This window comes from Corylus avellana, chromosome 4 (genome assembly GCF_965113065.1).
Source record: "Corylus avellana chromosome 4, dhCorAvel1.hap1.2, whole genome shotgun sequence".
Taxonomy (NCBI): Eukaryota; Viridiplantae; Streptophyta; class Magnoliopsida; order Fagales; family Betulaceae; genus Corylus; species Corylus avellana.
The window spans coordinates 30358694-30382787 of NC_142493.1; the positions used below are offsets into that span (position 1 = coordinate 30358694).

The 24094-nt window shown below is 34.9% G+C and overlaps 3 protein-coding genes across 3 annotated transcripts; 2 read left to right on the forward strand and 1 right to left on the reverse strand.

Annotated features, from left to right (window-relative positions):
- Positions 1 to 325: 325 nt before the first annotated feature.
- On the reverse strand, positions 326 to 4928 carry LOC132178931 (putative RNA helicase SDE3). Its single transcript, XM_088515086.1, has 5 exons — positions 4883 to 4928; positions 4650 to 4748; positions 3466 to 4371; positions 2287 to 2508; positions 326 to 1617 (listed from the first exon to the last, which is right to left on the reverse strand). The coding sequence occupies exons 3-5, from the start codon at positions 4360 to 4362 to the stop codon at positions 688 to 690; spliced, it is 2049 nt and encodes a 682-aa protein (XP_088371212.1). The 5' UTR covers positions 4363 to 4371; positions 4650 to 4748; positions 4883 to 4928; the 3' UTR covers positions 326 to 687.
- A 2594-nt stretch (positions 4929 to 7522) lies between these two features.
- LOC132177380 (pyrimidine d) lies at positions 7523 to 16591 on the forward strand. The gene is made up of 11 exons (XM_059589667.2): positions 7523 to 7931; positions 9334 to 9416; positions 10762 to 11085; positions 11330 to 11585; positions 13017 to 13097; positions 13188 to 13295; positions 13376 to 13405; positions 14125 to 14262; positions 15175 to 15212; positions 15328 to 15427; positions 16183 to 16591. Exons 1-11 carry the CDS (start codon positions 7797 to 7799, stop codon positions 16255 to 16257), a joined length of 1368 nt encoding a protein of 455 aa, XP_059445650.2. The 5' UTR covers positions 7523 to 7796; the 3' UTR covers positions 16258 to 16591.
- A 1494-nt stretch (positions 16592 to 18085) lies between these two features.
- On the forward strand, positions 18086 to 23900 carry FSD3 (Fe superoxide dismutase 3). Its single transcript, XM_059592958.2, has 8 exons — positions 18086 to 18326; positions 18940 to 19029; positions 19851 to 20042; positions 21063 to 21234; positions 23015 to 23088; positions 23169 to 23195; positions 23287 to 23310; positions 23391 to 23900. Exons 1-8 carry the CDS (start codon positions 18231 to 18233, stop codon positions 23514 to 23516), a joined length of 801 nt encoding a protein of 266 aa, XP_059448941.2. The 5' UTR covers positions 18086 to 18230; the 3' UTR covers positions 23517 to 23900.
- The last annotated feature ends 194 nt before the right edge of the window (positions 23901 to 24094 follow it).

Below are 24094 nucleotides of genomic sequence, written 5' to 3' on the forward strand. Positions count from 1 at the left end.
AACACACCCATTTCGTTCAATGATAATATAATATGAAACCTGGCGTTAACTGCTTAGCCCGTCAGGAGTGAAAGCTCCTGGATTACTTGGTAACTGGTTCTGGCGGGTGGGGTCAGTTACTCGTAGGAGTTTGATTAACAGTGAGGATTGTTGTACAGTATGCGTTTGCGACGTGCAATTAATCTGAGTAAAGTTCTCCTACGTTATCAAAAAAAAATATGAAACCTGGCGTTAATTTAATTCCTAAGGAACAAAAGTGTGTTTTCCCACAAAATATTTTCTATCAAAACAATTAGAGCCACAGGAATCCGTCTGGAAACTAATATGATGCGAAGACCGCTTGAATGATGTACAAATAGTTAGTGAAGTAACAAATAATCCCAGGAATCGGTTTTTGCTCGTTAATAATGCATGAGATGAATCTGAAGAGTCATCAAAAAGCACAAGTGCATGGGAAGAGAGAAGGAAATAAAAACCAAGTTGCATACGAGGTCTTAACAGATAATCAGTTATACATACAGCTTCGATGGCGAAGCAGAAACAAGACACACTAAGTAGAAGCCAAGTACTATGAGAGGATGTACACAAGTGCATATTGCTGTTCACACAAAAACAGTTGAGATTCAAGAGGGTGACAGAGAGGTACTATCCCAGAGGTACGGGTGATGGGTGCCATCTAAGTATCGCTCAAAAGTCATCCAGCTTTGTGATGAACATTGGATTGTTGGGGCTCCTATATGGCCTGAGTTCAAGAAGTCTTTCAAAATATGACTTCCTCAATCCATATTTTCTAGCCATTTCAGAGCGGACCCAACCTGAATGGTTGTTGGGTGCACCCGTCACTATAACTGCTGTATTATCGTCAGCTAAATTAGCCAAAGCTACCATTGCCTCAGGCTCCGTGGCTGATGAGGTATCCACTAGAAAAATATGACTAAAATGTCCAGCAGCTATGCCTTCACTGTGCAATCGGAAGCTACTCACAAAAGTTGAGAGAATTATCCTGTATTTCATAAGATGCTGGAGTGAAGGACAAGCAAAACATTCCCCTTCTATAATGCATGAGCTAAGAATGTCAATAGGAACCCCATCTATCTCTCGAAATGCAGCATTGGCTCGAAATATATCCGACCCTGGGATCTTCTCCTTCAGGCTTCTGTTCAGCACGTCACATGTGCTGTTTATAGGAGCGCACACAAGAATTCGATTATTTGGGGAGCTTTTATATGCTTTAAATACTGCTTCTCGAACAACCACTCCAGTTCTTGATAGAGACTTTTTTGCGCTATTTACACTGAGTGAGCCCTCAAGAAGATAAGGTGGTGAGCTGCGAAAGCTTAAAATGTGATGAACAGCGGAGAACTCATCTGCACCAAGTTCCTGATAGGCACGAGCTGGTGGGTTAAGGGTGTTCTTTCGAGAGGTGCATTCAGGAAAGAGGAAGTTCTGAAACAAAGGATCTGATGTAGCTTCAACTGCCTGATGAGCCCTTTTTAGACAGACTCTATTGAATGAGAAGCTGATGTCATATTTGCGAGTTGAACAATGCTGTGAATGGAAATCATCTCCAAATTCGACTAATACACGAGTGCTCTTCGCCACGCGATTGATAAAACCCTGCTTGCCATTTAGACAGTTAGTGGTGTAGATATGATAAAGAAGTGAATTCATAAACACTCTTACTGGGATTTTAAGAATCGTTTAGGTTTTATAAACCAGAGCTATAGTTTCTTGTTCTAATGCCAAGAGAAGAACTAGAGCAAAACCCCAGCAGAACCAGGAGATTCCATCAAAGATTCATATCTTATAAAATATATTTTACAATTGGAAGGAATAGGAGATTTGAAACCAAAAATTAAAGGACAATTATTATCACACAATCGGAAGGATAAAGACAAAATAAAAACATTAACAAAAATTGAAGGATGAAAAATATATTTTATCTTTTTTTGGCAAGCCCTAGATTTGTTTATACATCTAATTGCAATTCATGGGTGATAAATGTACACTATCAATAGTTGAAAATTAATTTTATTTTTTTGATAATTAATATCAATACACTACTCAATAGTCAATATCTGCTCAAACATTTAATGTCATGGCGTGTGAGAAGGACACATCCTTCTTGTCTTGATTTTTAGCTTACTATCTTTGTTGCCAAAGTAGAAAAGCGCAAGCACCTCTAACCTCCTCTGAATTTCTCAAGTGAAGAAGGATATATAGTAAGTAGATTTTCCTTATATTGGCACGCAACTATTGGGTGTTTTAATGGAAGTGGAAGCATACCTTAAACGGCTCGACTTTTTTACCCGAAGGTTGTGCATAGACCAAGTCTCTTGATAAAAGGAATGGCCGTTTCCCAGGAACAGAGTCAATCTCAAATACCACAAAGATTTTATCATCCTTCTCAACATTTCGATTATAATTTTTGTACTTGTTTGACCTTACATAAATTTGTGCGTCATGCAACTCCAAAATCACGTTCTTCAATTCGAAATCACACCATTTCTGATTCCAATAAAAGCATAAAGTTACTTATCAAAAATAAAACCATAAAATTACCACAAGCCAGAATGAAAAAGCGTACAAATTTAGAAATTAACAGTTCAATCACAATGTTCTACCATGATGCTCCATCATACATTATATGATAGATTTCTGCAAATAAGAATGTAAAACACTCTTAAAATATCCATTGTGATCTAAAAGAGGAGTGAAAATGAGATAGCAAAGACATAATTTAAATAAATTTCTAAGTAGTGCTTCATTTCTCCTTGTTTCTGGTAAGAAATTTCCCAATTGGCTTTTTATCGCATCGTTTCTATTCCTTGCAGTATTTGTGTTGAAAGTTTATCAGGCATTAAAGTAAAGAATACAACATTTAGATAGGTAACTAAGATTGTATTATTATTGAACGGAACACCTGAATTTTAGAGCTGGAATGAGTCCAACCCAAATGTTTAATATTCCGCTCCAGTACCTACTTGATTTGCGTCCCAGTGTTAATTTCAAAAAAGTATTACTACTTCAATATTTTGTAATATTCTAAAGCACATAATGGTTATCAATATTTTTCAAAATTAAACTGATAACAGCAGGATCACTAAATTTTGTCAGATAATTCTGAGCTACCTCTGTTACACCTGTCCCAAACCTAATAAAATCCAACCCACTCTAGCTCTTAATCACTAATATACATAGAGTATATTCATTTTGATATCTCTCTTATCTTACATCTTTACAAATACTTTCACCAGTAGGACAAATCATAAGGATCTAGATGATTTTTGGCTGCATGCTATTATTCCATAATAAGATAATCATGAAAACTAGTAATTAACTAAGCAATTCATCATAAACAAGATTTCAAAGCAGATAGTAGATAAGAAGGCTGATATACCAAGTTATGTTCTTGACAAAGCAGCTAACTTATAAACAGCAATATCTAAGGGCATTCATGAGTACCTCCAAGTAGAAATCCTCAGCATATAACAGAGCAGCAAAGTAATGCTTATAAGTTGAAGGAGACAAAGGCTGCTTTAGAACTGCTGGCACAATGTCTTTCTTGATTAGACGTTTGATATCCTCAGGAATTGCATATATAGGTGAACCCTTTTCCAATACATAACGCGTCTTCGTTTCTCCATTTATTTCATCAGGGGGAGCCATATGAAGAATCGGCTTAAAGGCCGGAGTTTGCGAAGGGGAAGATGGAGGTGGCCGAGAGGAAGAAGGAGGTCCATTGTGGGGAAATGGGCATGGTCCAGAGTTAGATGGAAGTCCTTTAGCGGAAGATATAGATGGTTTATGAGAAGATGCGGGTTTCGGGGCTGACGGGAGTGGCTTAGCTGAAGATGGGGCCAATGAAGGTGAAGATTGAGGTGGTTTAGAGTAAGTTGGAGAAGAACCTGGTGGGGGTTTTGGTTTGTTGGGGGAAGATACAGATGACTTAGAAGATGGACTAAAAGAAGAGGGAGGCAGATTAGATGAAGATGGAGACAGTTTTGATATAGACTGAGGTGGTTTGGAGGAAGGTAACAAAGCATTGGGGAAAGATGGAGACAGTTTAGATGAAGATGTTGAAGAAATATAGGTTGAAGGAGACGGACTAGAAGAAGATTGGGGTGGTTTATATGAAGATTGAGATGGTCTATAAGTGAATGTAGGTGAATCGCCAACATTTGGTTGATAAAATGGAGTACTCAGAGTCACCCGTGCTCTTGGAGAATTTGATGGGTTTGTATTCACTGGAATATATTCGTATCGCCAATTTCTGTAGTTTGCACCAGAATTTTCATTATCATCATCACGTTCTTCTTGGCAACAAAGGATGCATCGCAAGATTTCTAGAAACAGATTCATACCGTCCTTCTGTCATCAAAACACACGCATTTAAACCCTCAATTGTTAGGTTGCTGAGAAATGTAAACAAAGTCCTGACTAGTATGAGAAAGATCATGATCGGTGGATATGAACACTTTTTATCAGGTTCCCTCTGAATTCAAAAGTATAAAGTAACAAAAAAAAAAACAACAACAGAGGATCGGACTTCACAGATCAAACATACAGATTAACCATGTTTGGTAGATAAGATAGATAAACAAAAAAAAAAAAAGAGTTCCAGATCCAAAATGAAAGAATCAACTTACTAATCCGGAGTTGGTGTCAATTCTTGTTCTTGCGAAACCCAAAAAAGAGTCAAAATTTTGCTTCTACTTTTTGCGTCTTCTTCAGCCAACGATGCTGGCCTTCACAGAATCACAAGTGACCAAATGAAGCTTAAGAGATGGGGAAAAGATAAAAAAAAAAAAAAAAACGAAATTCAAAAAAGTAATCCTACTTAAAAAAAAAAAAAGTAATAATAAATAAAAGAAAGACGTACAAAGAAAAGAGCGCAGTGCACTTTGACTTTATGGCGTTCTTCAGCCGGTGAGTGGAAACGCACATCAGCTGTGGCGTGGCTCCCATGCATTGGCAAACTTCGGGCATTCGCTCGTGTATAGACTGCGGAGCACTGGGTTGTCCACACTCAAGAGTCAACCGTCAACGGAGAAGACTTTTTGGGGAATTTGGACGACATGGGTAGTAGAGAGGTTTCCTCGTATTAGGCGCCCACAAATTATTTGCGTTATGCACTCGGACAAATATAATCAAACTATGTCCCCTTCTTTTCTTTTCTATTTTTTACTTCTTTTTTTTTTTTTTTTTTTTGCAGGTAACTTTATTGAAAACTTATGAACTTTCAATCGATTTGACAAATTCTTTCAAACTTTAAAATTTTTTAATTTAGTCTATTGAATTTTTAATTGCAATTAATTTAGATCCCTCCATCACATTTTAAACGTTAAATGACGTTTATACTCCTAATTTTTTTATAAAATTCAAACTTTACTCTTAATTTCAAAACTTTTTTTTTTATTTTTAAATCATGGATATTTTGATCTTTTTGGTATTTTTAACGGTTAAATTGGATAGAGAGGTTCTAATTGAGAGCAATTGAAAGTTTATGGGACTAAATTTAGAGATTTTGAAGTTTGAGAGTTTGTCAAATTGAGTGAAAGTTCAAGAATCTTCAATGAAGTTATCATTTTTTCCTCCTTTCTTTTTTTTTTTTTTTTTTTTTTTTTTTTTGTTCTTTTTTAAGCATAATTATAATTATAAGAGTAATGTTATATATTACACCAATATCTCGCAATTATTCTACTATTGACATACCACTATTCTTTTTTACCATTATTCAATTTATCACTTTATACGGACTTAAACTTTTGAAATAAATAGTAATTTTTTATAATCTATTTTCATATAATTGTTAGAATATATTTTCCATATAGTTGTGATTGTAATAACATTTTTGTGATTTGATTATCTTATTTGTATTGTATTCACCTGCCATGTTTTCTCTATAAATAGGGATAATTGGTATTGTAAAGATCACCAAGAATAAGAGCAAAAATGTAGTGTTTAAGGCTTTTAACATGCGGATATAGGTTATAAACTGAATCACCTAATTCTTAATTATTGTGTTTTTTTTATTTATACCCTTTAATTTCCTTTACATTTATGTTGTTACTTATATTTAACATAGTATCAGAGTCTGGAGTCATTAGTTTGAACCATGGCTCTACAATTCACTCATAATTTCAGTTAAATATTCTACGTGGTAGGATTCACTTGTTGATAAAAAATTTAGCATACATGTGAGAGAGAGTGTTAATGTATAAATTAAATTATTTCATTCATCACTTCCTACCAACTTAAACTTTTGAGATAATTAATGATTTAAGATTGTATTAGTCTGTTAAATGAGATGTCATAAGTTCGAACTTTGTTTTCGTTATTTCACGTATAAGCCTCACTTATTAAAATGAAGTTTTAGCCAACACGTGAGAATAAATGTTAAAGTAATGATTAAATAATTAAAATGATCAATTTCTACAAGCTTGAACTTATGAGATAAATAGTGATTTATCATATTTTAATATTGTTGGTCTTTGATCTCTGGGATTGTTATTTCTGCATAATGTTGGACACAAGGAATGGTTGTTTTGCTTTGTTATTAAATAAATAAATGATATTTAGTATTGTAAAGTGTTTATCTCTTAGCATTATTGTTTGTGTGACACATTCATATTCACTTTTTTTTTTTTTTGTTAAATAAATAAAAAATAAAAGATAGAGAACAAACGAACAAATAAAGTATTAGAAAATACATATTTGAGAATGCCGAGTAACATTTATCTATTAGATATATTTGTCATTAATGATTGCGTGCAGAAAGCTAATTTTGAGTGATTATCTAAAATAGGGACAGTTACGTGGGTTAATTGTAACCTCCAATTGACCTAAGGCAAATTGTATTTGGATCGATTGTTCATTTGTTTGGCAATATGACATCTACAATCTTGAATATTTTAAATCACCAGTAGGTTTGTGATTAATCACTATTAAATTTTGATTAAATTATAATTTTAAAAATTACCTCATTTTTTGAGTAACGCGAGAGAAATACAAATATGTCTATAGCATTACTTAAAAAATAAACAATCATAATATTCACTTTATATAAAGAGTAAATATGTTAATTAAGTAGCTCAGCTCAAATTCATTGGAAAAATAAATGAGTCAAACTTGAACAAATTATCAACTACATGATAAGCTCGAGTTTGGCTAATATTCAAAATAAAATTAATGAGAAATGATATACATACTCGTATTATTTTATTTTATTTTATTTTTTTGAAATGCATACTCGTATTATTTTACTTCCACTCTCATATACAATTAGGTGACATTTACTCTCACAATTAAATTTGTAATAAATTATTAAATTTTAATCAAATATAAGAGTAAAAACCACTTTAAAATATGTGAAAGTATGTGTTGGACTACTCATGTAGTCATGTTCGAGGCTAATTGGGTCTTTAAACTCATAGTTCGTTTTATGTTTTGTCCACGTTTTGTTAGCGTTGTTAAAACGGGGCTTGGATCCAAAATCCGATCTTAACCCGAGCAACCTTTGCGGGTTTACGGGTTCGGACAAGCACTCGCAAGTTGCAAAACCCTGAGCAAAGTCTTCACGACCACCACCACCACGAGTATACCTCTCCAAACCTTTCTTTCAGCCTTGCGGCAAAAATCGTAGAATCCTCTTGTAGAAATCTTGTTTCACTATTTTGGAAATTCTCTCTATCAGTCTCCCTGCTTTGGTGCATTAGTGAAATTGTTCTGGGCTTCTTTCTTTTGTGGGTTTTAGTTTAAACTCTTGGGAAATATTTTGTGGGTTTTTCTTATTGATGGCGTTCAGGGCTTCAAGGAAATTATTCCGACATCTTTTGAACAGAAACGTAATCTTGGGTCCTCTTGTAAGTGCAAGACATTGCTCTTCTGCTGCACAAGCTGCTCCTAAAATCCTTCACTCTCCCAAGAAGGTATGCTGTGTGTGTGTGTGTGTGTGTTTGTGATTCTGTATCTGTTTGGTTGCTGAGAAAATGGAAACTTAGCTCACTGGTGGGAAATATTTATGTGGAGCCTTTTGAAAAGTTATTTAAAGAGTTTGGAAATTGAATATTTTTAATTTTTGTTTATATTCACTTGGAGAAGAAAGAGAATATCTTTAGCTTTTCTGTTGTTGGTTGAATCATGTCAGGTCATCATATCGATGTTCCGTTCTTAAAGAATGTGTAGTAGTTCTCTCATTGTTGTTCTGAATCCATGCCCCATCTGTGTGCTTATGCAACATAGGCTTTTAAGTTATGGCCTACATGAGTTAGATGGAACTTCGTACTTTTTCATTCCATGTTCCAATTTCTGCAGGAAGAGAAGGACTTGTAATAGAACAGTATGTAGGGGTCATTTTGATATGGTTGAGTGTATATGTCATTTGGAGGAGATACATTTTCCCAGGATTGTCTGTCAGGGTGGTTTTGAACTTTTGATAGTATACTTTTTTTTTTTGATAAGTAAAACTTGAGTTTTGATAGTATACTTTTGTAGGGAAGAAACTGCGGAACGGTCTTTTGAAGTCGCCTAAATATCTGTGTTTTTTTCTTCTTAATTTCTCCATGAGTGGAGATGTCTTGCTTTAGTAGAATCTATTTCATATTTATCCAACACAATCCTGTACCTATTTGTTCAGAGAGTAACTGGGTATCAATTAGTACTAAAGTGTGGTTGTCCGGTACCTTCCTCAACTTCCTCCCTTATATCTTAATCACTCCTTTGTTTTTCGTCTCTATATGTTTTCTGTCAGGGAGTTTGTTACCATGTTTCAAGCTTTACCAAGTTTTTCTAGCACCAATATATTTCAGTCGCTGATAAATGTTCTTGCTTTCAAAAAAGGGTTGGAAATATTATTTTTTTTCTTTCATAATCACGTTGAAAAGGTGAATTCTATATGTAACTGCATTGGTATACCATTTGTCTTCCATGCACTTCTCTAAAATATGGTTGCTTTCTAACTGCACATTTTTTATTGAGTTGGCGCAACTTACTTCGTTTTGTTCAATGTTAACATCAAAATTTGAGCTTTCACAGGTGAAACAGTAAAAAAATGAATTATTTTATAAAATGATTTTTCTTTTATTATTATTTTTTTATGGCATCTGCATATGGCGTCAACAGTGAAATGAAATCAAGTTTTTTATGTGCAGAATACGCCAATTTCTAACCCTTGAGATAATTTGAATTGCAAATTTTGTTTACAGATATTGTCAATCTCTTGTTTACTATATAATACATATTATTTTCTATTGGATCACCGGTATACTTTTTGTAAATGGAAGACATTTTTGTCTGATTCTGAAGTATAGCCTTTGGTTATTTGAACTGTAGGGAAGGTTATTGACGGGAGCCACAATAGGCCTAGTTATAGCTGGAGGAGCTTACGTGAGTACTGTGGATGAAGCAACTTTCTGGTACTTCATTCATGTCTCTGAGTGGTACTTTTGCTTAGGTCATGTTTAACCTTTTTCGTTTTCCATTAAAGTGGCAGTGTTTTAGTAAGCATTTATATATTTAAACAGACCAACTCTTGGTTATCTTCTGAACAAAAATTAACATAACACATAATGGGTTCTCTTCGTCCAACCTTGAAGCTTGATTGAAATTTGTCTCAGTATATTTTTTTGATAAGTAATCGATAAATATTATTAAAAGCATAAGGTGCCCCTAAGATTGTGTAAAAGAGGCATGCACTTAATACAGAGATGGTACAGTTTGAACTTTTTTTCTTCTCTGCTCTCAGTCATTGGAGAAAGGTATTTATTATTTAGGATAGAAGAATATTTTGTTGGGAAAAATTGATCAAAATTGTCTGGAAAGGTCTACCCTAGCTACTCAAGAACTTACCTATCTAGTATTGGCTATCAAGAATGTGCTAATTTAAAAACCCACCAAATAAGTATTTCCCCACTATATATTTCAAAAAAATACAGTAGTAGGACACAATATTCTTCTTTGTTATCTAATTACAATCACTAAGCTTCACATAAACTAAATTTACTTGTTCACAAATAGCCTCCTCTATGTTTGTGTGTGTGTTGGGCATCAGCGTATTCGGGTCCAATACGTTGTTGTGGCCCTGTGGATATTTCTTTTTCTAACCATATGATAACTGGTATGCCTATGGTGATTCCCAATGCAAGAGTCAAAATAAGCACCCATGTAATTCCATAGACTTCTTTTAAAGATTCTACTCTGTAAAAAGAATTGATATGTTGTATTTTTGTTGTATCAATTATCATTTCAACAATCAATTTCTCCCTTTCATTTGGTGAAAATTAAAAAGATCATGTAGCATTCTCAAATCCATGCTCTATTTGTAAATGCAAAGTTTTCTAGGTTGTGTCTCCATGTTTTTAGGGAAGGGAACTCTCAATATGTAGAACAAGGTTTTGGTAATTAGTAGTTCTGAACTGTTATTTTCCCTTAACTGATGTTCCATTAAATTCTGTTGTATCCATGAATGATCTTTTGGTGCTCTTCTTTCGTCGTGGCAAAGGTTTTTGTTGTTATGCTAGTGTATTCTTTTTTAAAGTTTTCAAGTTGAAAACTTGTTTGCCTGTGTCTAGGTTTTGAATATGGCCTATTCTTAATCTACATACATCTATATTGTGATCTTTCTATGTTCTTTTGACTTCTTGAATACGAGTTTCCTCTATTCTAGTAAAAGTTCTTATTACCTCAATGGTCTGAATTTGTAGTTAACTTGAAGTTTAAACATCAGTAATATTAGTTAGTTGTTGGTTGAAATTTTTGCAGTGGCTGGCTATTCTCAGCAACAAAACTTGTGAATCCGTTCTTTGCTCTTCTAGATCCGGAGGTTGCTCACAGACTAGCTGTCTCAGCGGCAGCTCGTGGTTGGGTTCCAAGAGAGAAGAGGCCTGATCCACCCAATATAGGGCTACAAGTTTGGGGAAGGAACTTCTCCAACCCTATAGGTCTAGCTGCTGGCTTTGATAAGAATGCTGAGGCTGTTGATGGGTTACTTGCTTTAGGCTTTGGCTTTGTAGAGGTTGGCTCTGTTACCCCTGTTCCACAGGAGGGAAATCCAAAACCTCGCATCTTTAGATTGTCTCGGGAAGGGTAAGAATGTATAATATCTTATTTTCTCAAATTCTGATTTCAACTCTTGTTTTGTAGGCAGTATCACTATTTTGAATTTATCTTCTGCTTTTTTTTTGGTTCTTATTGAGTCAAATTTTTCTGTGCACTTTGGATAGTTGGTGAAGGATCTTGGACTTGTGAAAGTTTGGATTTCTGATAGTATAAACTTATGTAAAATTCTTCTCTGATTTATGTGCTGTCAAACTGCTTGAATTGTGGCCAGTGCTATCATCAACCGGTGTGGTTTCAATAGTGAAGGAATTGTTGCTGTTGCAAAGCGGTTGGGTGCCCAGCATGGTAAGAGGAAGTTGGATGAAACTTCAAGCAGTTCATCTTCCTCCATTGATGAAGTCAAACATGGAGGCAAAGCTGGACCTGGCATTCTTGGGGTCAATCTTGGAAAGAATAAGACAAGTGAAGATGCTGCTGCAGATTATGTACAAGGGGTTCATACATTGTCCCAGTATGCTGACTACTTGGTAAATTTTCTTTTTCTGATTTATTGTAGTTTATCTATTTCTTTGTTTGTTATGATAGATTTTAAAATTTTGCCCGTACATTATAGATAATAGAGTTATTTTGCCTTTTGTGTCTACACGGATACCTACTACACCTTGCTGCATGGAATAGGATATATGCTTTCACTCTATCTGACATATTCATCTTGATTGATAGGATTAAAATGTATATAATAAATTGGTTAAAATATGATTGTGGTTCTTATAGTTTCTGATGTATTTCAATTTCGTCCTTGTTATTCTAATCGGGTCAATTTGGTCTTTTGATTTTTGAAATGATTCAACTCACCGTTGCTTAGATTAATGTCAGTAAGTGCAATAGAAATTGCTGATATTGCATATAAATTTGACGGGATGATACTTAGTTGACATGGCATATGCTGGGTCTAATTAGATGCTACGACTTTAAAAGTTATACTAAACCTCACTTATCAAAAAAAAAAAAAAAAAAAGTTATACTAAACCTCCTGTTATATATACACACATATTAGTTTGCAATGGATGATTTTGTAGCTAAACAGTGTTGGAGTTGATGAATTTGGAAAATCCTTTGGTGGCTACTGGAAATAAAATGTTATATGCCGAACAAGAAGACTGATAAAATTGTTAGTTTGGGTAAATTGGACACCATTTATTTGTTTTTGGCGTTTCATTGTGGTGGGGGCAGGGGTTACAGAATGTTTAGCAGCCTGAAGGGGAGGTCAGATGGTGGTTCCATTACCTTAAAATTAATACATGAAATTTCAGTTCTTATCGACCACCACAAGTAGATGCAACTGCAGAATTACCTTGTCTAACAAATTCTTTGCTTATTGTCATCGGATTAGTTATACATTTCAATGGATTTGGAGCTGGGTGGTATCATACCACGCTTAGGCAGTTTCTTAGATCACTCTTAAACTATAGTGTGCAGGTTGGGAGCTTCTCTTATCTTCAGCATATACCTGAATCATATTCCTGTGGTGTATGAAGTTACTTCCGTTTTCTTTTTAAAGGAGCCTCATTTTTCAAGTTTCAATATGGACTTTCAGCATATGATTATATTAGAAGTCATGTCGGGAGCATCTAGAATGTTGGTACTTTGTGTACTTTGCATGGATATATGAATGTTGAGATAATTTTATCTTTAGTGATCTGGATTCAATAAGAAGAAAACTGTTAACTAAGGTAGTTAAAGCTGAATTATCATTGTTTTATGGCCTTACAGCATGCTTGGAACTCATTTTTTAAAATTCGAATCTTGCCTTCTTTCTTTGTGTTATTCCTTGGGCGAAAATGTTCTCAATTAGTTTTTCATGATCTACACATCAAGAGGCTTTAGTGTCTCTTCAGATGTTTAGAAGTTTAAGTTCTGTTTCTCTAATCTAAGAATGCTGTGATATTGCACTGTAGGTGATTAATGTTTCATCACCCAATACCCCGGGGTTGCGTATGCTTCAGGGAAGAAAGCAATTGAAGGACCTTGTAAAGAAGGTATGGCAGTCATGACATGATCTTACTCTTCGCTGCATATAATCACCAGTGTGACCAGAAGTTATATTTTGTAACACTTGCTTTATCAAGATTCAAGCTGCTCGTGATGAAATGCAATGGGGAGAGGAGGGCCCACCCCCTTTGCTTGTGAAAATCGCTCCTGACCTGTCTAAAGAAGACCTTGAAGATATTGCAGCCGTATGTATATGCACATGATTTATGATACTTCCTCTATTTCCTAATGTGATGTTCTAATGGTTCCTTCTCTATGTTTATAGGTTGCTCTTGCTCTCCGCTTGGATGGATTGGTAACTTCTCCCCCCCCCCCCCTGGCGGCCCCCCATTATAGACTCTCTTTTCTCCTATTTAGCTTTTTTAATCTAATCAGCATCAAACTTTATGTCTGCCATGATTTTGTTCAAACTTTGGCAAAAATTAAGGTTAAATAATTTTTTGTAGTTGAGTTTTAAATCTAAGAAGTTATTCAGAATTGAGTAACATTGCTGATTCAAATTGATATTTGAAAGAGCAAGAAGTAATATATTTATGCTTGAATTGAGCCCTCTTAATGCCTAAAAGTTCCTGAATTATCGTCAAGGTCTGATGAAGATATGCTTTAATGCTTTAGTATCTTCATTGTTTCATTCAGGTTTTGGAAATTTAAGATTCCCTCTTTTTGCCTTTTTATTTGTGCATTAATAAGCTCTAATTACTCATTCGACAGTGGACCTGTATTACTCTCATCTTTGAGCAATAAATATCATCCCTTCCCCCCTCTTCTCATTTCTCGAAAAGGAAGTACTGAAGTACCTTATTTCATGCCAAAAAATGCTATCTGTATGGCGTTCTTTTTTTGGCTGGGATGTCAATGTGGTTTGAGCTGATGATTCTAGTACCACTATTGCTTCAGTTTTTTATATTAGTATTGGAGGGTGGAAACAACCCTGTAATGCATTCCAATCTTTGTTTCTTTGATATTATTATTTTTTGTACTTCTTTTTTATTATTATATTATTTTTTTGTTTAGATAATATCAAATACAACTGTTTCAAGACCAGATCCTGTAAGTAAAAACCCAGTGGCCGCAGAAGTTGGTGGCTTAAGTGGGAAGCCTCTTTTTAATCTCTCTACCGGCATCTTAAAGGAAATGTACATTCTAACAAGGGTATGTGGGCTACTTCTGTAATTCAGATAACATGTTTTTCATTCTGTTTCCATACTGTGATATACATAGAGTGAACACAAAGTGTTTGCTGTTTGTCTGTCTCCCTCTCCATGTTTACCACCATCACTTAGACACTGGATATTAATTTTGGCTACTTTTGTAATTCAGATAACATGTTTTTCATTCTGTTTCCATACTGTGATATACATAGAGTGAACACAAAGTGTTTGCTGTTTGTCTGTCTCCCTCTCCATGTTTACCACCATCACTTAGACACTGGATATTAATTTTGGCTACTCAGGTCCTCTAGGTCAGCTACAGAGAACCAAAGGACCAATTATAATTGCCCTGTTCAAAAGTATCCAAAATGATGTATTCCTTGGCAAGAATATGGATCAGAGTGTTCAACAATTGCTGTTGGACACGTCAGATTGGTGGTTTGGTAGAGAAGGGAATTCATCCATGGTTCCACAAGATACTTTATTCATAATGTGTTCCCTATTACTAGGATTTTTCAAAAAGCATGAACCGCTCATGCTGATGATTTTATTCTCTGAGCTTGTTTTCCCGTCATGATTCATGGGGAATGGAAGGGGCAAACTTGGAAAGTTGGCTGATTTAGCCTTTGCCTTGTGTTATATGAACTTAGAATGAGATGAATACGATATCAACACACAAAGACAGATACAAGCACCTGAGTCCACGTATCTTAGCTCATTGTGGTGTCTTGCTGAGTTGCTAATACTGATATATGTGAAGCATATCCATTATTATGGAATTCTCAGTTGTCTTCTGTGAAGTATTGGGCACCTTTTTGGCTACTGTTCCTTCTATATTTTTAAATCTGGATTTGTTTTTCTTTTGTGGTTCTTCATGTACGAGAGCTTGACACTGTTTATCTGTCTTTATCAGGGAAAGATCCCTTTAATAGGCTGTGGGGGCATTAGCAGGTAAAAGCAGAACACTCCTTCAGCATTCTCTTCATGATGCTCATCTGTCGTCTACATAGCAACCTGCTTTAATAAATTCTTTTTTCTAGAACCTTATAGTATGCATTTGATTCAGTGGTGAGGAAGCATACCAAAAAGTTCGAGCTGGAGCAACTCTTGTTCAGCTTTATACAGCATTTGCTTATGGGGGACCTGCCCTTATTCCTCAGATAAAGGTAATTTGTGATGCATTTATGATATGTTAGACTTACAGGGAAATTGCAAGATTTAATTAATAATGTGTGGATGTACCATGATGACGATTTAAGGGGAGAAAGAAGATTGTTTCAGTCTCTCTGGGTTGTTTTTTGTGTTACGGGTTCTGGGATCATCTTTAAATGTGTCTAGGGCTTGGAACAAAGTTTTACTCCAGGGGGTTACAGAACTAGTATAGATTAAATATTGAAAAACGGTGATCGCCCGAAGAGAACTTCATTGGTGTTGTCCCCAAAGAGAAGAAAAAGTTTGGCTCTGTGGGCTGTTAGGTTAGATAAATTGGGCAAAATTACTTATTTTGTGCAGGAGTGTAGAGAGTAGAGAGAGATGCTCAAGGCAAACACCCTGGAATCTTTTGGCGTCATATTGAGCAAGCTTTAAACTGCAGCTGTTCTCTGTACTTGCATAGATAGAAATTCAAAATCCAAATCTTTCCAGACCTGTGATTAGTGCTCACATTACAGTACAAAGATAAAATTTTATGTTTGATGTTCCATTTTGTGAATTGGTAGCTTGTTTTCAGCTCTCTTGTTTCTTCTATTTTCTTTTCCTTTTTTTTTTTTTTTTCTTCATCTCTTTATTTTTTATGTTCTTATTGTTAGTCAATGCATTGTTGGGGATTCACAGGCAGCCTTTTTCTTTTTTTAATAGTTTTTATCCTTCTTTTTTCTGTCCAATGTAGTGACATGAGCTTTTTATTTTTGTTTTTTGGAAGGCTGAACTGGCCGAGTGCTTGGAAAGGGATGGTTTTAAGTCCATCCTTGAAGCAGTTGGTGCAGATTGCAGATGACGCCTGTATATGTTTGAAGGACCCTGAACTACAATGAGATTCCGGAGCTGCATTTTGTCATGTCTTGAGTGTTCTATTCTTAAATCAAAATTGTTGGCTATCTTCTCTTATTTTTTTCCTCTCCTTTGGGTGGGGTTGGAGAGTTTTTGACTTGGTATAACATGAAAAAGTTTTGAGGTAATCCAGTGTCCATTCTTTTTTTTTTGGGTCTGCAAACTTAGTTTTAATGGCCTGAATGTTTAGGGTTTGAAATTTTAAATGAAACGTAAATAGTCTATACTTGCTTTTACCTACTATTTACAGAAATATTACATTTTGACAAACCTTGATTGAATTTAAATCTCTCTCTCTCTCTTTCTCTTTTGAATTCATTTTGTCCAGCAATTAAGATTTCTGGATATCAGTGTATGAGCTTGAGAAAATCTATGAAATGATCTGCTTGTCCCTGGGAGAACAATTTTTTTCTTGTTTTTTTTTTTTTTTTTTGAAGGATAAATGTAAAATCAGTCTTTGTGGTTGGTCTAAATTACAAATCATCTATGTTGTATTCAACTCAATCCAAAAGATGATTTTTTTTTGGCCAAAAGATGATTGATTTGCAACTCAACTCAATCCAAGTCTTAACCCTAACAAATTGGACCCACTACGTTGATCCTTTTACAGTAAACAAAATCCATGTTTGAAAGAGGTGACAAAAATTTTAAGGTAGCTGTCAACTTACTGGAACTCTCCTTCATCTAGATTGGCTATGCAATATGGGAAGTGTTAAGGAGTCAAACAAATGAACTCAAAAAAATTTTCAAACTGACGCGGCAGACAATGGAGAGAGAATTGTATTTTTTTTAATTTAAAAAGCCTTGTTATGTCAGTTTGGAAATTTTTCTAGCTTTATTTGTTTGGCTCTATAGCACTTCTCATGCAATATTATATGAAATAGGCTGAGCGGTGTTGGTGGCAGAGTCATATATATATATATATATGTATTTTTTAATAGAGAGGCCAAATGATCAATAAAATAATTTAAATTATATAACTTCTCTTCCTCAATGTTAATTAGAATATTTTGTTATCAAAAAAAAAAAAAACAATATTTTATATTTTCTATATTAAGCCCTTATTTTATTTTCTTTATAGATCATTCTCTTTTCTTTTTCTTTTTTAGTCAAGATTTTGTCGTTCACTACTTTTAACCTTTCTATAAATAAAGACCATTATAATACATTTAATATACTTCAATATATTCAAGATGTAGCCTTAACGGTCTTCATCAATCTTCTTCTCTCTATTTTTGCTCTCTTTTTTTTTACCTTCCACACGCTGCCTAAACATTCTATTAGTTGTCCACATGCCTTACGCGCCGCCATGCACCTCTGTATCATGTGATGTTAGTTTCTCCTGAGCCTTTTTGGAACCAAATTATAAAAATCTAAAAGAATTGTGAAAATGTGTCGTATCATGTTTTGGGAAGTCATTTTCTATAATTTTATTTTTTGAGGGGGCAAACCAATCTTATTTTTGAAAATTTTGGTGACTAGCCTAGGAGTTTTTGAATTTGGGCTTAAAAAATGTATAAACTTTTTTATTTCAAGAATGAAAGGCCTTTTTATATAAATTGGAGGAAGATGATATGAATGCATTAATTTTCCTTTTCTTCGTAGCTTACCCACTTTTTTCTCCACTTCCTCTTTCTGTGTTTTGTTTTCGTTACACTAATTTGTAGTTCGGTAACAATCTATATATATATATATATATATATATATATATATATCACAAATAATAATTAATTAATTTTAAAACGTTTATGTTTAAATAGACATTTCGATTTATCCTAAATTTTTCGGGAAATAAAACTACACAATTATCTCCTCCTCCGTCTTGGTACTCATATTTATAGCGGGAAAGCACCCTTTACAGAACTAGAAACCACTGTTCTGCAGACATGCTGGTTTAGTTGCAAGAGGAACAAAGCGGAAATGGGATCCTGTTGTAATGGTGCTTTCTCTGCAAGTTCTCATCTTTCAGTGACTGGCTTCTCTCAGGGGTTCAAGAGCCCCAAGCTTCCTCGTCTGGTAAGTTGCAGTCTTTGCATTGTTCTTTGCTTCTCTGACTGTCTGTCACTAAATTCTTCTTTTATGCTTTTGCTCCTGATGTGATTTCATAAGGAGAAGTACTTCTTTGTGCTAGAGATGTCTGTTTGTATTCAGATTTAAGGTTTTCTATTGTTTAATTGATAAGATATATCAAACCCCCAAATGTTGCATAGCTTTTATTTTGTTGCAGACATATTAAGATATAACTGAAAAGCTTAATGGTGACCTTTTTATTTGGTATAAAAAGAAATGATAAATGCACTAGGTGTTACTTTTCGATGTTATATTATGAGGGTCATAGGTTGCAGGGCGTAAATGGCACAGGGTTGGGGTGGGGTTTCCCGTGGAGGAATTCACCTTTTTCTTAGAAACAGAAAATATCAATTGGGTTTTTACCAGAGGGGATTAAGTGGTTAATGGAGTGTTATTTTGGGAACAATGTGGCTACTCTTACTCCTAGACTAACAACTGATTTTTGCACTGTTTTATGAAGATTTTTGCATTACTGGTTGCATGATTTGGCTGTTGTCTGTCAGGAAATTTAGTCTGGTATAGACACCCCTTGGTAACTGCTAATTTTCTCTGTGCTTAGTCTAAGCGGCAAGACGGATGGTTTGCTCAGCCTCAAGGAGCTTCAAGAATTTGTGCTTACTACGGCTTGAGGACACCGCCTTATAAACTTGTAAGTAATTAGTTGAGTATATGAATTTCTAGATTCTATGGTGTATGATCCTGCCAAAAAACAAAACAAAAGAAGAGAAAGGAAAATAAAAAGATGGGATAAGGGGAGAAAATGAGTCTTATAACCTGATCAGCCTTGAGAACTTAATCTCACTTTTTGTGTCTTAAGATGCTTGAATGCTTGGACATGATTCTCCATAAATTACACTTCTGGCAGTTGTTCTTGATGTACTTTATATCTAATCAAATGACAAGCTTGTCAGTGAAATAATTCCTTATCCTTATTCTCTCTCTCTCTCTCTCTCTCTCTCTCTCTCTTAAGAGCTGGAATATGTTTACAGATGGCTCTTTGAATTTTAGGCAAAGTGCCTGTAGTAAATTTATTCATCAAGATATAAAATATTGGAAATGTAACAGAAAATATTATGAATGAGGATATTTGTTGCATCATTCCCATCTTCCTATTTGTCTTATGTTGTTCCTCACCTCTGAGAAGGGTTACTAGAAAAATTTATTTCATTAGATACATTCAGTTATTTCAGCATTAAGTGTTTCATTTATCATTATCTTTGCGGTAAAAGACAGAACCGTTGTAGATGAAGAGGAAAACAATTTTACACTAATGGAATCATAACTTCAGGGTAGTGTATTAGGGAGAATATGTTTATTTACTATCTGTTAAAATAAAAAAGAATATTTCTATTGACAATTTGGCTTTGAAACCGAGTCACTCCAATTTGTAGCAATTCCCTGTAGGGCTCTCTCCTAGATTAATGATTTTTGTTTTATGTTGAGTTATCTGTCCTGCTTTTCCATATGTAGGATGCTTTAGAGCCACACATGAGTCAGAGGACACTGGAGATGCATTGGGGAGGACACCATCGAAATTATGTAGAAGGATTGAACAAACAGTTGGAGAAGAGCGAAATATTGTATGGCTGCACTTTGGATGAACTTGTCAAAGTGACGTATAATAATGGAAACCCCTCACCCGAATTCAACAATGCTGCCCAGGTACTTACTGGATTGTGAGCTCATTGGTATACTATCTGGCCTTCAGCACTTTAATTGTCTTTGTGAATTGGTAAGTAATCAACAATTTGAACCATTTAGAGATCTTTTTTATTTTTATTTTTTATATATAAGTAATGGAAATTTATAAAAACTGTAAGTTGCTCCTAAGTACACAGGAAGTATATACAAGAAGCACCTAACTAGATTGAGCAAAATAAAAACCCAAACAAAACAACAAGAAAAACCACAAAACCCAGAAAACCCTCAGACCCGGCAAACACTCAAACCCAAAACCCTCAAAACACCAAAAGCCCTTAGACCCAAAACCATTTAGAGATACTGATCAATATCTTTGAGTAAAAAAATTTCACTGTGGTTTGTACAGGCTAATCAATGTGTAAAATGAACACTTGGCTTGGGGCAGGAGTTAGTGTGAACCTCAATGCTATATCATGTCTTGTGGCTCTGCTAGTTTAGAGTACTTATGTGAGAAACTGAACTTAAGCATCATATGCCTATTCACTGGAGCGTGATTGTGGGCTTATGTATCTGTTCAATCCATTTTGAAGACAATGGTACAGCAATTGAACTAGTTATTATTTTTGAAGTAGAACAGATGATATATTCCAAAATTGATATCCTAGAAACTTTTTCTTTTTGTGCTCTTAGAATTTTCTCTCTTTCTCTCTCTGGTTATCTGGTTATTAGTGGGGTAAATTTCCTGGACCTGTGTATTTTCTATCTATTCTAATATTGTTAGACAAACATTTTAACAGCTATTATTTTGTTTCTTATTTTCTAGGGACATATCTTAACCTGTCTTCTTTCTTATTTAGTTATTATAAATCTTGCATATCCATATGTATGAAAATTTTACAGTGAATTTAATTCATGAGACCCCACCCGCACCCCCCCCCCCCCCCAAAAAAAAAAAAAAACTCACCGGATCAAAAGAAAACAAATGAACAAAAGAAAATAAAAGGGGAAAAAAAAAATTCAATCATGAATCTTCATTTGCAGGTTTGGAATCATGACTTCTTTTGGGAAAGCATGCAACCTGGAGGAGGGAGCATGCCCGAATTAGGTGTCCTTCAGCAGATCGAAAAGGACTTTGGTTCATATACAAATTTCAGGGAGAAGTTTGTAGAAGCAGCGCTCACACTGTTTGGCTCTGGCTGGGTTTGGCTTGTTTGTAAGTCCTTTACATAGTTGATTTTTTATGCGATCAAAGTTGATGTAGTTTGGATTTCGGATTTAGAAATCTGTTCACTCCCTGTGACATCTAGTAATCTTTGTCGATGTTTAAAATTTGGAGGACAAAATCGTGAACAACACCCTGGATTTTCTGTATGTATTCTCTTTTCTCATTACTTGTATGCAAAACCTAATTGTCATGTTTGTAAAATTATATCAAATTGTATCACTAGTCGGAGGTGATGTTGGATAGATTGGCACACCCTCTTTAATTATAATTTTTCAAGATAAGACCAGCAGTAGTCTGTCTTGGCTTTCTGGCCTGTTTGGTCTTCTGCCAGATGTAAGTTTCACTTTTAGAGTTGTCTGACCCAGGCAAAGGCCTTTACGTGATTGACTCTGCAGTGGGCTGGTTTGCCTATTTTATCTGTTTTTGTACTAATGTAAATTCTTCTTGCAATATGACATAAATATTTTATACTTCATCAAATTCAAGATTTAGTATATCATATGCTTAATTTTTGTTATATTATATTTATTTATTTTATCTTTTTTTTTTATTGGTTAGGACTAAGCTAAGGCAGCTGTAGTGTTTCCTCTTATTAAATACTGCTTTGACCTGTCCAGTCCACTTGATACCTTTGCTAAACCTTATCATGGAACAATGTAATCTTGAGTTATTTTTGAAGATCACTTTTAGGCTAGATGGCTGCAATTGATTGCTTATGTCTACTTATGCTGCTTGATTTCTTAGATTTTCTAAATTTTGGAAAATAGTTTTTTTTTCGTTTTTCCTTCGATGTTTCTCTTATATACTACCCATGTGCTAAGGTTTGCACGCCATTTTTTAAAGTATCACCTTATCAAAATAAAAATTGGATATTAAGGTTATCACTTGAACTACATTAGTGTATGTGATGGATGGATGTTCTTGATGGCATCATGCCTGGCCTACAACATGACTAGGAGAGTATTGTATAAACTTGCCCTCATCTTAGGGCATGCGTGGCTGCACCAATACTCATACCAAATTTCAACTTTTGGATGCCACCCTTCTCTGAAGATACCTCACTATGTTCAAACACTGATAGCTATGAGTGGCAAGTGTACATGGTGTCTTCTTAAGAGTTTCTCGAGGCAAACATCCATAACTAGGAAAAGGGGATAATAAAGAAGGCCTTGAAAATTGAATAAACCTTATTTTAAATATTATGTGGTACTTAATCTTATGATAATAGACCATATTAAACTGTAGCATGCATTTGTTAGGCCTTTCCTTTGGGAAAAAGAAGAGAGAGAGAGAGAGAGAGAGAAAGAGAGAGGATTATGCTGACTGATAGTTTATGACTTGTGTTTTACAGTTTTGCCTATTTTCCGATACATTTTCCTATTTCAATTCTCAGAGAGAGAGAGAGAGAGAGAGAGGATTATGCTGACTGTAGCATGCATTTGATGGGCCTTTCCTTTGGGCAAAAGAAGAGAGAGAGAGAGTGAGAGGATTATGCTGACCGATAGTTTATGACTTATGTTTTACAGTTTTGCCTATTTTCCGATACTTCTTCCTATTTCAATTCTCAGACCACTTGGCACTAGACAGTCACAGTTTAGAGCAAGTGAAGTTAAAGATCTATGTTTGAGTGGGAGAAGTGCATAGAAAATAGAAATTTGATTTTGTTTCCAAAGTGTCATGCTGACTAGCTATGGAACTCATGTTATGCCTTGCTTTGCTCTGATCAACTGCTTCAAATAATGGTAGCTATTGTTGTTTGTTTGTCTAGTGAAGAGAGAAGAGAGACGACTTGCAGTAATCAAAACGTCAAATGCCATTTGCCCACTAGTATGGGATGACATAGTAAGTAATTCTTTGTTTTCCTATATCAGCTTCCTTACTCTTTACCTTACTAATTGCACTAATCATCTCTTCTTGGGCAGCCAATCATCAGTTTAGATATGTGGGAGGTATGTCATCATCTCTCTCTCTCTCTGTACATTTTTTCGCCTCTCTTTCACTGCAAGAATGCTGATAGTACCACTGCTTGCTTTCTTGCAGCATGCTTATTATCTGGATTACAAGGTAAGCAAGCATCATAGCCTTACCTTCTTTCACCACCATGAGATCTTTACCTAATGATTCTTGGGCTTTTTTCTAAACAGAACGATAAAGGGAAGTATGTGAATGTGTTTATGAACCACCTTGTATCTTGGAATGTGGCAATGGCACGCATGGCCCGTGCCGAGGCCTTTGTGAATTTAGGCGAACCTAAAATTCCTATTGCTTGAGATGCTCTTAGACCAAGAATCTGCAGCCGAATGGCGCCATTGTGCCTTCCAAGTTACTTCAGGTTAGAGTTGGGAGGAGTTCCATGGTGGCAGAGCTAATGATCTTTGTGAAACTGCTTCTATAGCACCAATGACTGGTGGCCCAGAAGAAATCTTTTAGAGTGTTCCATCCATGGTGGCAGAGCTAGTTTGGTCATGCTCTCTGCTACAATGTTGTAATGTTTTTGTATGATACTTGTGTAACACCATTGAGTGGTTGCCCTGATGATATCTCCCAATGTAAGAGATGCAGAGTTGAGGCACTCCATAGTCCATGCTGTTTTTTTGGCAGAGAATGTACACTAGTAGTAGCTATTTTTGCAATGTATTAATTTGCCTGATTAATTTTTTTTAATGAAGAAAACATTGAAAATTAAAAGATTTGGTGGTTTGCTAATATATATATATATATATATATATATATATATATATAAGATTTTAGAATTCGAATTGTAATTTTACTAAACATTTAATTACATTTTTATTAATTTTATTTTGTAATCATTTTTTAAAAACAATTAAACGTTTTGAAACCATTA

Bases quoted from the DNA above. Each gene is read 5' to 3' on its own strand.
- LOC132177380 (XM_059589667.2), top strand. From the start codon at position 7,797: ATGGCGTTCAGGGCTTCAAGGAAATTATTCCGACATCTTTTGAACAGA. The intron at 13,296-13,375 runs GTATGTATATGC...CTATGTTTATAG, and splicing joins ACCTTGAAGATATTGCAGCC to GTTGCTCTTGCTCTCCGCTT. The intron at 15,428-16,182 runs GTAATTTGTGAT...GTTTTTTGGAAG, and splicing joins CCCTTATTCCTCAGATAAAG to GCTGAACTGGCCGAGTGCTT.
- FSD3 (XM_059592958.2), top strand. From the start codon at position 18,231: ATGGGATCCTGTTGTAATGGTGCTTTCTCTGCAAGTTCTCATCTTTCA. The intron at 20,043-21,062 runs GTACTTACTGGA...CTTCATTTGCAG, and splicing joins AATTCAACAATGCTGCCCAG to GTTTGGAATCATGACTTCTT. The intron at 23,311-23,390 runs GTAAGCAAGCAT...TTTTCTAAACAG, and splicing joins CTTATTATCTGGATTACAAG to AACGATAAAGGGAAGTATGT.
- LOC132178931 (XM_088515086.1), bottom strand. From the start codon at position 4,362: ATGAATCTGTTTCTAGAAATCTTGCGATGCATCCTTTGTTGCCAAGAA. The intron at 2,509-3,465 runs GTACTCATGAAT...TATTGGAATCAG, and splicing joins CTGAGGATTTCTACTTGGAG to AAATGGTGTGATTTCGAATT. The intron at 1,618-2,286 runs GTATGCTTCCAC...AATGGCAAGCAG, and splicing joins AAAAAGTCGAGCCGTTTAAG to GGTTTTATCAATCGCGTGGC.